The sequence below is a fragment of the Hemibagrus wyckioides genome, linkage group LG21 (assembly GCF_019097595.1).
Source record: "Hemibagrus wyckioides isolate EC202008001 linkage group LG21, SWU_Hwy_1.0, whole genome shotgun sequence".
In the NCBI taxonomy this organism is placed as follows: domain Eukaryota; kingdom Metazoa; phylum Chordata; class Actinopteri; order Siluriformes; family Bagridae; genus Hemibagrus; species Hemibagrus wyckioides.
In genome coordinates, this window is record NC_080730.1 from 3,924,904 (window position 1) to 3,938,488 (window position 13,585).

General features: G+C 38.2%; 2 protein-coding genes across 4 annotated transcripts; one reads left to right on the plus strand and one right to left on the minus strand.

The window, feature by feature from the left end:
• The first annotated feature begins 980 nt into the window (after window positions 1–980).
• On the plus strand, window positions 981–7,503 carry cdk5rap1 (CDK5 regulatory subunit associated protein 1). 2 transcript variants are annotated; one of them, XM_058373580.1, is made up of 13 exons: window positions 981–1,610; window positions 2,560–2,663; window positions 2,750–2,784; window positions 3,614–3,714; window positions 3,808–4,012; window positions 4,272–4,392; window positions 4,484–4,705; window positions 5,816–5,913; window positions 6,006–6,061; window positions 6,151–6,281; window positions 6,678–6,827; window positions 6,979–7,119; window positions 7,280–7,503. In XM_058373580.1, the coding sequence occupies exons 1-13, from the start codon at window positions 1,322–1,324 to the stop codon at window positions 7,343–7,345; spliced, it is 1,719 nt and encodes a 572-aa protein (XP_058229563.1). In that variant the 5' UTR covers window positions 981–1,321; the 3' UTR covers window positions 7,346–7,503. The 2 variants fall into 2 exon arrangements, with proteins under 2 accessions (XP_058229563.1, XP_058229562.1); XM_058373579.1 differs by having other exon boundaries at window positions 6,979–7,503.
• LOC131342546 (bactericidal permeability-increasing protein-like) lies at window positions 7,452–13,391 on the minus strand. 2 transcript variants are annotated; one of them, XM_058373581.1, is made up of 16 exons: window positions 13,240–13,391; window positions 11,994–12,114; window positions 11,689–11,800; window positions 10,552–10,680; window positions 10,314–10,469; window positions 9,726–9,789; window positions 9,580–9,640; window positions 9,364–9,455; window positions 9,114–9,290; window positions 8,795–8,854; window positions 8,483–8,650; window positions 8,329–8,396; window positions 8,176–8,218; window positions 8,029–8,092; window positions 7,875–7,951; window positions 7,452–7,793 (listed from the first exon to the last, which is right to left on the minus strand). In XM_058373581.1, exons 1-16 carry the CDS (start codon window positions 13,321–13,323, stop codon window positions 7,731–7,733), a joined length of 1,539 nt encoding a protein of 512 aa, XP_058229564.1. In that variant the 5' UTR covers window positions 13,324–13,391; the 3' UTR covers window positions 7,452–7,730. The 2 variants fall into 2 exon arrangements, with proteins under 2 accessions (XP_058229564.1, XP_058229565.1); XM_058373582.1 differs by lacking the exon at window positions 13,240–13,391 and adding an exon at window positions 12,205–12,339.
• Between the last annotated feature and the right edge of the window lie 194 nt (window positions 13,392–13,585).

Genomic DNA, 13,585 nt, shown 5'->3' on the forward strand with positions numbered 1-13,585 from the left:
CTATCTATCTATCTATCTATCTATCTATCTATCTATCTATCTATCATACAAAGACACAGATAGATTCAATTTAACAATCAGTTTAATTACAAAAAAATCTCTACAAGATTGATAGATAGATAGATAGATAGATAGATAGATAGATAGATAGATAGATAGATAGATAGATAGACAACACCAAAAGAAATGCATATTTTTGCACATATTGTTCTTGACTGTTTCACAGTTAATACCTTATATATTACTTTTTAAAATAAAGTAGAATCGGATGTAGAATAAATGTCTTGTTGATTTTGTTCTAGAAGGTGTACATACTTTTGCACCCGATTCCATCCATCTATGAGCAATTTGCATTACTGAATAACTACACACTATTTTCTATATTGCGTGTTAATAATTTGTCGAGTATATTTTGTTTTTTTTTTAAATTATTTGTTCTAAATAAATTACTAAGAAAAATTCAAGCAAAAAAGGATAAATCATAAAAGGTCACTACAGAATAGATCTATTTATATAGAGTTGTATATAGACAGATCTCTTTTTATTAAGGATATGTTTTAATACCTAAATATTTTATTTTAAATAAATAACCAAAAACAGGGTCGGCGGAATAATTCATTAAATTAGATTAAATAAGATTAAAATAATTAATAATAAACCTTATAAGATACAGTGGTTAGAGCGACTCAGAGTGTGGACCCCTCCAAAATGGCTACCACTTTATCTCGAAGTGCACTAAATTTGAACAATAGGGCCGACACACTAGCCACCCTAGACAGTGCACTTGAAGTCATTTGGGACTTGTCCTTCACAGGTGGCTCCTCGGCTATTCCTGCCTACAAAATAAAGTCTGATGCGTTGTGATAATAACGCGGATTATCTAAGTAACAAAAATAATTTTTCTTTCTTGCTCAAAAAAGAATTTAGAGTATTTAAGTGTTCAAAGTACATAAAAATGAGCTTTTATATCTTTCGGTCCATGTGTCATATATTATTGACTTTTATTTTGAAAACCAGAACTTCGTAGGCATGCATGTAAAGCTCAAATAGCAAGGCTACATGTGATTTTCTTTTTAAAAATATATATTTTCAGGACGTTACTCTAACGGCTGAGCTAAAAATAAGTGTAAATAATCGGACATGAATTTCGTGACGCTTTGAAAAAACATTTAACCTCAGAAATACTATAGAATCTTGTTAGCATCTTTGCTAGGCATTTAACCTTAACCACTCACCAGTGGGTTATTAACTTCCGGCCCATGACTGATTTTATTAATAATAAAAGTAAGTAAAAAAAAAAATTAAAATATTTAATTTAGAAATGGAAGCTGCAGGAAGTCTCAGGCTGTTTATGTTCAGCGTTTATAAAAATTTATCTCGACGTGCGCGCGCCTACCAGCGACGTTATTGCTCAGCGCGTGCGACTCCAGCGGCTACCGTTACCGATGAGGAGACCAGACTGAGGGAGTTTAAAACCAGACTGTGGTCCGGTCCGGGTTTAAGCGACTTTATTAAACATTCTTCGTCAAACAAGAAAAAGGTTCCTGAAGTTCATGAATATGAAGAGCCATATCTTCCAGAAAACTCCACTGAAGCAAATCTACGCAAAGGTGAGTGAACAGGTTGAAGACGTTAAGTAACATGGGATATGTCCTAATACACACTAGCATACTAAGTAGTATAGTACAATAGCCACCGTTCCTCACTAGCCTACTAAGTAGTATAGTAGAATAGCCACTGTTCCAAACTAGCCTACTAAGTAGTATGGTAGAATAGTACGCAACCATTTTACACTAGCCTACTAAGTAGTATGGTAGAATAGCCACTGTTCCAAACTAGCCTACTAAGTAGTATGGTAGAATAGTACGCAACCATTTTACACTAGCCTACTAAGTAGTATGGTAGAATAGTGCGCCTCTGTTCCACACTAGCCTACTAAGTAGTATGGTAGAATAGTACGCAACTGTTTCACACTAGCCTACTAAGTAGTATGGTAGAATAGTACGCAACTGTTTCACACTAGCCTACTAAGTAGTATGGTAGAATAGTACGCAACCATTTTACACTAGCCTACTAAGTAGTATGGTAGAATAGTGCGCCTCTGTTCCACACTAGCCTACTAAGTAGTATGGCAGAATAGTACGCAACCGTTTGTTACTGTATATACTAGCTAGAGCTATTTAGCTATTTAGAGCTGTAGTATATGGTTCAGCAAGTAGCTGTGTAATCAACACTATTAAAGCTGCAGTATGTAACTTTCTTTGTGTACACTTTTGTCAAGTTATTTTAAAGTAACTTCTTTCTTGCGCACTTTGTGATTTTGTAGTATTTTGGTGTACTATTTAAAACAGTAGTATGCTGTTATAAGTGATGCAGCAACTGCCTTAAAGCTCAATTAAAGCTGAAGTATGTTGCAAGTGGCTTGCAATGGCATGTTCTTACCAGAGAGGTCTCCAAATCTCCACATGCTGAAAAGTTCCATACTGCAGCTTTAAATGTACTTTTGAACTTTCATTCCTGCATCTAAACGTTTTCTTTCTTTTTCACTTTTTCTCTTAGTGTATTTTGAAACATACGGCTGTCAAATGAACGTAAATGACACCGAAATCGCCTGGTCCATTCTTCAGAAAGGAGGCTACCAAAGGACAGCTGAGCTCTCAGAGGTACCTCCAGTGCTTTTAGATATTTCCCTGTTTACACAAAAGTATGGTTTGGGTTAATTTTTATATCTATTTGAATTCTCTCACAGGCGGATGTGGTGCTGCTCGTCACCTGCTCCATAAGGTGGGAATTCTGCTATCATAAAAATCACTAACATGAAATGTATATTTTTGTATGTAGTGTTTTGGATTGAAAGTTCTTATCATTCTGAAATATAAAAAAAGCTTTTAGATATTTCTAAAAAAAAATAAATAAAAAAAATCTCTAAAATACTGATATCTGATATTTATCTATTCTAACATTATGTAAAAAAAAATTGTGGAAATAAATGTGATTATTTATTTATTTATTTACTTTATTTATTTATTTATTTGTTCATGTATTTATTTATTTATTTAATTGTTTATTTCAACAAAATTATGGAAGTTGGAAATAGATTATTTTTTATTATATTATTTTTTTTTACTATTATTTAAAATGTAAAACATTTTAATTTTTACATGTTAATGTTTGGACCATGACACAATTTTCATTTATATTTCCAATACGACTATTATTTCAGTATCTTTATTTATTTATTTATTGGCATTTCTCATTTATTAGCTCTAGTTCATTTTGTTCGAAATACTAATTTAAAATGATTTTGATTCATTATTCTGAGACTCAAATCACCACTACACTATAAAATATAAAGTACTATTTATTATAAGATACATGTAGATAATTATGCCAAATAGATAATTATTACTGTCATACAATTTCTAGACAATTTAATCATTTTAAGCATTTATATTTAGACCGAACAAAATAATCTGCCAATGCAGTAATAAAATTGGAAGCTCAAAGATGAATAAAAAAATTTTAATGAATAGTTTTAATAAGCTTATATTTTGTGTATTGTATCGTCATGGATGTGTAATGGCTTTTAGTTCTGTTTTGTTTTTTTGCACAGAGAGAAAGCAGAGCAGACGATCTGGAACAGACTCAAACAGCTTGGAGTGCTGAAAAAGAAGCGGCCTAAAGCTGATGCCCCGTTGAAAATAGGAGTATTGGGTTAGTCTTTATTTCTCGGCTTGTGTGTGTTTGTGGAAGATGAGTTTACAATTGTCTAATTGCTGTGTGTGTGTGTTCGTTCCACTCATTCAGGCTGCATGGCAGAGCGACTGAAGACCGAGCTGTTAGAACGAGAGAAGCTGGTGGACGTCATAGCAGGACCTGACGCTTACAGAGACCTGCCACGGCTCCTGTCTCTTGCTCACGGAGGGCAGAGAGCCAGCAACGTCCTGCTTTCCCTGGAGGAGACCTACGCTGATGTCATGCCAGTCCATCACGCAGGACACAGTGCTTTTGTGTGAGCGGAGCACATTCCCATGCTTAAGTTTTGTTTTGCATTTCCCATGCTCTCCTATAGTAAACCTGAATTTTACAGTACGAGTCACTGGAATAGAAATTTCTGTATATTCAAAAGGTTATACTGTATTGTGAAACATTTACAGATGTTTGAGGTGGAAAACAGTCAGCACATTGAAAGAGAGACTAAAAGATAGGATGTCATAATGTCTGCTCCATTGTGATCGTCACTTCATCTTGCGCTCCGTTTTGCTCCTCAGGTCCATTATGCGTGGCTGTGACAACATGTGCAGCTACTGTATCGTGCCCTTCACTCGCGGAAGAGAGAGGAGCCGACCTGTGTCCTCCATACTGGAAGAAGTGCGCAGGCTCTCCGACCAGGTGGCTTTTATCACTGTATTAAAGTTAATTTATAATCATTTCTTTTTTAAAACCTGTTCTTCACGTTTGTTTATTATTCTGGTGGCTGTAGGGGGTGAAGGAGGTGACTCTGTTGGGGCAGAACGTAAACAGCTACAGGGATACATCAGAGACGCAGATCAGCACCTCCGCTCTCAGTCGGGGTTTCAGCACGGTGTATCGTAAGAAGCAGGGAGGCCTACGTTTCGCTGATCTTCTGGATCGAGTCTCCATGATTGATCCTGACATGAGGATACGCTTCACCTCTCCACATCCCAAAGATTTTCCAGATGAGGTATCCGAGTTATTGACACAGTCGTGACTTCTGGTACTGCTGTTCCTTGTAGTACATATCTATGACACTCATTTGTCCACTATATTGCCAAATGTTTTGGGACGTCTGCCTTTACATGCACATGAATGTAATATGGAGTTGCAGCTATAACAGCTTCAACTCTTCTGGGAAGGATTTCCACAAGGTTTAGGAGTGTGTTTATGAAACTCTCTAGAAGCGCATTTGTGAGGTCAGGCACTAATATTGGATGAGAAAGCCTGGCTCACAGTCTCTGCTCTAATTCATCCTAAAGGTGTTCTGTTAGGTTGAGGTCAGGACTCTGTGCAGGCCAGTCAAGTTCCTCCACACCAAACTCACTCATCCATGTCTTTATGGACCTTGCTTTGTGCACTGGTGTTCAATCATGTTGGAACAGGAAGTTGGGAGCATGAAATTGTCCAAAATGTCTTGGTATGCTGAAGCATTAAGAGTTCCTTTCACTGGAACTAAGGGGCCGAATCCAACCCCTGAAAAACAACACCTGAATTCAATGATTTGGAGGGGTGTCCCAAAACTTTTGGCAATATACTGTAGGTGCATACTTACATATATTGAGTTTTCATGACTATTTTCCGGTCATAGTATACGATAATAAATATTGGTATTGTATTTAATAATATATCCCAGTTCTGTTAAGTTCTTTATTCTGATTGGTCAGCTCTGGCTGATCTATATTAATGCGCTGTTTTTAATATGTCATTGTTTCTATAGCAACAGTGTACATAAATGATCTGTTCCCTGTCTACGTGCTATGTTTATATCCTAATACCCTGTGTTAGAAAACTGTGTATGCTATCTTCATAAATTTAATTTAATTTATTGAATTTATAATGCATCTTCGAGCTTACTATATAAATATATAAAACTATTATTATTGCATTTATTAATAGCTTTTAGTAATAAAATCATCAGCTCTACTAATTTGATTACTATGAATAGATGAAAAACTCAACTATTCAGTTTTTTTTTTAAAGAAAAGTATGGACCCATGCATGAGGTTTATGGGGGTTAAATGGTGTGTGTGTGTGTGTGGGTGTGTGTGTGTGGGTGTGTGTGTTTGTGTTTATGTAGGTATTACATCTGATCCAGGAGAGGAATAACATCTGTAAGCAGATCCACCTCCCAGCTCAGAGTGGCAGCAGTCGAGTTTTACAGTCCATGAGACGCGGGTAAGACTACGCTAATAATTCACAGAGCCGTGAGAGTTTGTCTATAATGCCTTGAGCCTTACATTAACCATCTCACTCTGTGTTTTTAACAGCTACACCAGGGAGGCGTACCTCGAGTTGGTGGAAAACATTCGAAAGATAATACCAGGTCTTTCACCATCATTAAACAGTCACCATATAATTCAGAAATCCAGTTCAATTTATAAATGCTATAAAACATACTATTTGTTCACTCAGGGGTCAGTCTGAGCAGCGACTTCATTGCCGGTTTCTGTGGCGAGACAGAGGAGGACCACCAGCAGACGCTGTCTCTGCTCAGGGAGGTGGGCTACAATGTAGGCTTCCTGTTTGCCTACAGCATGAGGAAGGTGAGCAGACTTATCAATGAACAAAATTGCACTATTTTGCCAAAGGTTTTGGGACACCCCTCCAAATAATTGAATTCAGGTGTTGTTTTTCAGGGGTTGGACTCGGCCCCTTAGTTCCAGTGAAAGGAACTCTTAATGCTTCGGCTTCATACCAAGACATTTTGGACAATTTCATGCTCCCAACTTCCTGTTCCAACATGACTGCATGAAATTGTCCAGAATGTCTTGGTATGAAGCTGAAACATTAAGAGTTCCTTTCACTGGAACTAAGAGGCCGAGTCCAGCCCCTGAAAAACAACACCTGAACTCAATTATTTGGAGGGGTGTCCCAAAACTTTTGGCAATACATTGTATTTGTACCAAGCACTGAAAACCGATTTCTTCGATTCTTTACAGAAAACACACGCATACCACCGTCTCCAAGACGACGTCCCCACCGAGGTGAAGCAGAGGCGTCTGGAGGATCTCATATCCGTGTTCAGAGAGGAAGCCGCTAAACTGAACTCGGCTCTCATCGGGAGCACGCAGCTCGTCCTAGTGGAGGGAGTGAGTACTGCAGCGAATAGACTCTCCTCCAAGAGCTCTGTCTGAGAACCCATGAACTAGCAAAAAAACACTAGCCAGATAACATAGTGAAATCAAAGGAAGACATAGTGTTTCGCTTTATTTATATTTTTTATTGCCTTTGTATGTGCAGGAGAGTAAACGATCACCGGAGGATCTGTGCGGTCGGAATGACGGCAACGTAAAAGTGATTTTTCCCAGAAAGGATTTGCCCTCTGATCCCACAGGCACTAATACTGCCCCAGTTAAAGCGGGGGACTATGTACTGGTGAAGGTGAGTTCTAACCTTTGGGTCTTCTGTGTGCTTTTGCCTTTTTCTTTCCACATCAGTATTAAACATGATCTCCATTAGCACTGGTGAAACTACTAGGTCATGGCTGTGTTATTTACTGTATGTTGATGTAGTGCTGGAGCGCTCTGTTTTCCTTTTATAGATCACTTCAGCAAACTCCCAGAGTCTGCGAGGCCACGCCTTCAGCCACACCTCCCTGAACTTGTGAGCAGAATTGTAACAAACATGACGTTGTATGTTAATAAGAGCTTTGTGACCTTATGTGGGATCATTTGATTTACATATCGGGTTGGCGAGAGAAACTCACAAATCTCTTGTTTCTTTTGTTGTTAATTTATTTTATTAAAATATTGCTGTAAATATGAACGCAGATTTTGTGTGCTTCTATTTAATGATTTTAGTAAGAGTCGCATTCAATCAAGCTACATATAAATGAGGTCCTTCTACTGCTGGATGGACTCACTGAGAACTCAAAATTCAAGAATAGAAATAGAGCAGCCACCATTTTATCATGAACCGATAAGATCGTGATTAGTATCGATAAAAGAAGTGCTTATAATATGAGGGAATTAGTTTAGATAAAGAATCCACAGTTAGAGGACATCAGGTAACTCCAGTCCTAAGAACTGGACATCTGTCCCGATCAGCACGTAATCCTGGAATAACATTAGAAATTGAGTATTAGATCAAGTTGAAAGGAAATCCATGATGAAATTGGACAGATCGAATTCTCATACCTTCAGGATCTGAAGCTGGGTGTTGCGCAGGTTCATTTGTCCGATTGCAGGTAGAGGATAGCCTTGCTTTAGGAGAGCTGCCAAGAGCATTTTTAGAGATTGAAAAAATATTTCTATTAAATAAAAATCACAATTGATCAGATCATGTACTCACCGTTAACTTTGGGTATCACAGCAAAATTTAAGACGGTCCTTAGAACATTGTTTAGTAATTCCACCTGTTTAACATAAGGAAGAATTATTTAGATTTGTGATGATTTTCCTCAGCAGACATAGCACACTGGTCTGTTTGTCCTCATACCTGGATTGGTCCCACGTAGCTTGTGCCTAATGTCATGTTAATTCTATAGAAATAACGAAAATATATTTCCACAGATTGAATTTTTCATATTATTTTATTGCATTTATACTACCATGTAATAATAGGATTATATGTACACTTTGCATGACTTACTTGTTCAGAGTCACATTTCCAGCCACTTTGAGGCCGCTGACGTAAATCAGAGCGCTCACGCTGGCATTCTACACACAAAACATGTACATCATGCATGCTTTAACAAATATTTAACTCCTACAGAATCACATCACCTCATGTCTGCATTACTCACCATGTTGAGGATGAACAGAGGAGACAGCGTGGCGTTGGGCTGAATAGCGTAGGCTGTAACGGTGCCGCTCGCCTGCATGGTCATGTTGTTGGGTTCGAATGAGATGTTCGGCTCCTTCGCAGCCCTCACCAGGAGCTTCATCTTCAGGCCAGGATACTGCTTAGCAATCTGGATCCACATATTAAAGAGGTACTCATGATAAATTGAGGCTTTGGAGTTATCAGTGTAAGATCCTTAAAGATTTTTCCACAAAAACAAAAGTGTGTGTATGTGAGAGAAAAAGAAAAAAGAATGAATTGATATCTTTCGTACTTCTGGAATGAAAACCCCAAACGTCTTTGTGTCAAGTCGATAAGGAGAACCGGAAGGGATCTGTAATGAGGATATTAATGGTTAAAACTTGCTTAAGGACACTTGTAGAAGCTCCAGGACCCTACTCCATGCTCCATTTGTGCACATGGACATCCTCTTCAATTTAAAACCATTTCTGTGTTGATTTCAGTGTATGTTTACAGTCATTACCTTGTAAAAATCCCATTTCCTTGTCAACGAATCCAGGTCTTGAGCGCAAATATAAGACATAGACTATATTTCTACAATAACATGATGGCCCACAGTGGTTATAACTCACCATGTCGTCCGTTATGTAGAGATACAGCACTCCGGCCTTGTTGTACACGAAGCCGGCCGAGTTCATGGTGAAAGCTGACAATGCGATGTACATCATTTTGCTGTCCTCAGCAGGCAGGGAGAAGGGTGTCGGGGAGAACGGAGGCTCCTGGTGCCACCCGATGTTGTAGAACTCGCCCTGCAGAGAAAGAGTTGAAAAAAATAAATAAAACATATCAGATTTTCACACAAAGAATTGAGGTTCAGCTCACCTTTAAACCGAGATCAATGCCAGAATAAGAAACAAACGGCGACCCCACCATGGAATAGTCGATTTCTGCGTACTTGTCAACTTGTGCAAGAACTGAAACATATTAAAGCATGTAAATACTTTCTTTAAAATTCTTTAACAGTGTAAGAGACATATTTTAACATGCAAGTTGTCTCTGTATATGTGTGTGTGTGTGTGTGTTGATCATTGATCATACCATTGAGAGTTCTCAGATGTGGATTTAAGCTATTTATGGCTTCAATCACCAGATTACAGATCTGAAAACACCAAAGATTTTTTTAATGAAACGAACAGCACCTGATATTCTTCCTTTTTATTTTAATTTTGGAGTTTTGTAGGTACCTGTGGCTGTAGGGCATTAAGCACGGCTGAATTGATGTAGCTATCAAACAGCTGATACAGCCAGCTGAGTGGACAAGGGAGAGAAATCAAGTATTAGAAATAAAAATGATTAGAGGGCATATCAGTTTCTCTGTGCAGCTTGAAAACCGTGCCAGTGACGCTCCAGATTTGACTAATAACAGAGACTCCGTTGTCCATAGATCGTTTTCATCAGATGTTTGCTGTGGGAATGGTGTCATTGCGTTGAAACTGTTGAAATCATGTACAGTTGATAAAAGATAGAACTTTCCAGAAGGTTCTAGATACATTTTAAGTTGCTTTTACTGAATGAAAGTTTTTCAGCAGCCCAGCTTTTGTCAGTTTTCTGATGTCTCTAGGGTAAGGTTAAAGGTCTATACGAAAACAGATACAGATATTTTGACACGTAAATCCTCTACAAAATACAGGTAATGCCAATACACTCCTAATGAGCTGATCAACAATACAAAATGTTTACATGCATAACTTGATCATTGTTTATGTTGTTGTAGAGTTATATAAGATTTATTGTCTTATTTTTAATCCTTCGTATTTTTAATGGTGGATTACCTCAAACCTCCGTGAAGCGTGATCTCGACTCGACCGATAGAAGCGGTACAGTGAGCGGCGTAAACACTCGGACGCCCTTGACCATCGTTGTTCACGCCAATGGTGGCGCTGACACTGAGGCCGCCGATGTACAAACTGAACCAGCCGTCATCGTCTCTATACAATTTACACAGTGTTCAGGATTAACATGAAGCAATGCACAGAATACAGACAATCATTATAGATCATTTTTGCTTACACGAACAAATATTCGACTTTCCAGTTGCCGTTCAGGCCAATGTAGGCGTTGTTGATGGACAGACTCACCCCAGTACCAGGTACCAACCCCACAGATGACGAAAGCAAGTCGACTTCCTGGATCCGCATGCTGTCAGGAACAGTAATGATGGAATCTAATCAGTCCACAAGCAATGTGTTGGATCCAGTCATATTTCATATCTGCTTAAATCTGATTGATCTGAAGATGTTGATTAGTTTTCTATAACAGCAGCTCTGACAGTAGTGGAGATTATTATTCAAGTAATCTGTTATAGCTTTTATATAAGGACGATTAAACGGGATATGATGAATACTCTACATAAATAATTGTTGATCTTCTGCTTCTTTGTTGTTTTTTAGCATCAATGTAGGACGGATCCTGTTTCAGTGCTTTGTAAGAGGCAGAGGTAAAGGTCATGGATTGCTTTGAGGTGTCTGGGTAACTAGAAAAGCTTTTACCTTCAAGAGCGTGATAAAAAGAGAGGAGGATAAGGTAACAAAGGTAGAGTTCTGTAATGCCATAAGCCATAATACTCTTTAGAGTTACAACAGCAGAACAGCACAAAACCAAGAGCACTGTCACATCCCCTTTTCTCTCCTCATTCCCCTTCCCACCCAAATATTCACCATAACTCTTGCAGTCTTTCAAATATTGAGTCATTTTTCAATATACACTACAGAATATGGAGGGGGTTTCCTCAGTAAAATGAAAAATATCAAAACCCATCATTGCTGGCCCGTGTGATCCGATCCAACAGACGACCTACTGTTGCTCAAATTGCTGAAGAAGTTAATGCTGGTTCTGATAGAAAAGTGTCAGAATACACAGTGCATGACGGGTGTAGAAGGAGGACCAACACAATATTAGGCGGGTGGTCATAATGTTCTGCCTGGTTGGTGTTTTTAAAATTTAAGGCTTGAACTCTGTGTTAATTCTAGCATAGTTTGCTAGGATTGCACTGTGCAGCATTTTCCTCAGAATGTATGGGTGAAAATGATACCCCTAAAAAGTTTTCCCCTAAAAAATAACAGTACCGGCGGATATTATCAAACACCTCAATGACTTTTTGGCTTAACGATCCACTCGTATACACAAGAAAAAGATGTGCCTCCTCACTCGCTCACGGTGTACGAGACGTCCATAACTAAAACCTCTGCTTTGCCGCTCATGTCTGGGATGTAGATGGTTTTGAGCTTCTCCTGTAGGGGGACGATGCTAATCTCACGTTCTGAAACAACAGGAAATATGAGTTGGAAGGAGAAAATAGAAAATAAAATGCTGTCTTGGTTATTTAGAATAGTTATTTAGCTCACTAGGTCAGCCTAGATAACACATTGAGCTGAGCTTGATTTATTTTTTACTATTTCTACTATCCCATTTCTTTCTTCTATGTGAAATATTTAGATGTTTGTGGCTCTCACCATACTCAAGCCCCTTTTGAGTGATTCTCATTTGTACTCCTGGGTTGGTTCCTGAAGCCTCCAGAGAGAGGAAGGTGAGCAGAGACAACACATACCATAGAGACACCATGTCCACTCTGACCTGAGACACACACACACACACACACATGTAGTTTGAATAATCATTATGTGTGTAATCTGTCTCTTGTCAAGTCATTGCATTTACACCTACTTCAATCAGGCGTTACTTGTGTCTTTGCTGAAATGAACTATTTTTCTGATAGTCAGCTGATCTACCAGTTATTTTTATGCATATCAGATAGTGGAACTATTTAATACACTATATTTCCAAAGGTTTTGGGACATGCACATATATATATAACAGCTTCAACTCTTCTGGGAAGGCTTTCCACAAGGTTTAGGAGTGTGTTTATGGGAATTTTTGACCATTCCTCTAGAAGTGCATTTGTGAGGTCAGGCACTGATGTTGGATGAGAAGGTCTGTCTCACAGTCTCCGCTCGAATTCATCCCAAAGGTGTTGAGGTCAGGACTCTGTGAAGTTCCTCCACATAAAACTCACTCATCCATGTCTTTATGGACCTTGCTTTGTGCACTGGTGTGCAGTCATGGTGGCACAGGAAGGGGTCATCCCCAAACTATTCACACAAAGTTGGGAGAATAAAATTGTCCAAAATGTCTTGGTATGCTGAAGCATTAAGAGTTCCTTTCACTGGCCAGAGTTGGTGTAGAAATTAAAGGGTTAATGTCTAGGTGGAGTGCGTTGTAGGCTGCAAAATGACATGGACATGATATGTAGGTGGAATATAGGAAAAGGTAATGCATGCTAAATTTGATCATCTATCTTAATAAGCCCTGCATATACTTTAACACCATGTGGATGACTGAAATCTCTCTTAATGCCACAAAAAAGACAACTAATTAGAAATCTATCATCAGACACGGTGCTAAAAAAAGAAAAGAAACAATACTAATGTCACCAATGTTTGTCAACAGAACAAAGCAGATTCGGTACACAAGGACTAGAATCCTGTCTTATCAGTAAAGTATAACTCCAAAAATGAAATCCAAAACAAAACTGAAAGTACACTGTTGAGAAATTGGAGGTGGGCAAAACAATTAGTGCAGTTTTTATTAAACAGAAAAGCAACAGGAAAGTTTTATCTATTCAAACATCAACAAGATAGCAAATCTCAGTTATGCCTTAAAAATTTGCATCAAGCACAAGTTTGTGTTTAATAGACTTACCGTGTCCTTTACAGCATGTGACTTATACAGCTTCCTCCTGCAGAAGAACAGTATGTACCCCATGTTCAAAGTGAAACCAGTCATGTGATATTAGCTACCAGTTTCAAGAGTCACATTTGCATATTTTTGCTAAATGTTAAAGAAGAACAATTGGCTTAATTACGGAGTTGATCTTGAGCACTTCATCCACTTTATCCTAGCATGAATAAAATATAAGACATTATTATCCCTTCAGTCATATACACTATTTTATTTAACTTTAATTATTTATTAAGTGTTGTTCACTTCCTTTTCTGCATGGACATCCTTCCCACAGCAACTGAAAACTCCTTCATGCCCCAAGAGA

What these genes read in the sequence shown, in the direction of transcription:
- cdk5rap1 (XM_058373579.1), top strand. Translation starts at nt 1,322, where the DNA reads ATGGAAGCTGCAGGAAGTCTCAGGCTGTTTATGTTCAGCGTTTATAAA. An exon ending in CTCGTCACCTGCTCCATAAG is followed by an intron (nt 2,785 to 3,613) that starts GTGGGAATTCTG and finishes TTTTTTGCACAG; the next exon opens with AGAGAAAGCAGAGCAGACGA. An exon ending in GTTGAAAATAGGAGTATTGG is followed by an intron (nt 3,715 to 3,807) that starts GTTAGTCTTTAT and finishes CCACTCATTCAG; the next exon opens with GCTGCATGGCAGAGCGACTG.
- LOC131342546 (XM_058373581.1), bottom strand. Translation starts at nt 13,323, where the DNA reads ATGACTGGTTTCACTTTGAACATGGGGTACATACTGTTCTTCTGCAGG. An exon ending in AAAGTCGAATATTTGTTCGT is followed by an intron (nt 10,470 to 10,551) that starts GTAAGCAAAAAT and finishes TAAATTGTATAG; the next exon opens with AGACGATGACGGCTGGTTCA. An exon ending in CCCAGCTTCAGATCCTGAAG is followed by an intron (nt 7,794 to 7,874) that starts GTATGAGAATTC and finishes ATGTTATTCCAG; the next exon opens with GATTACGTGCTGATCGGGAC.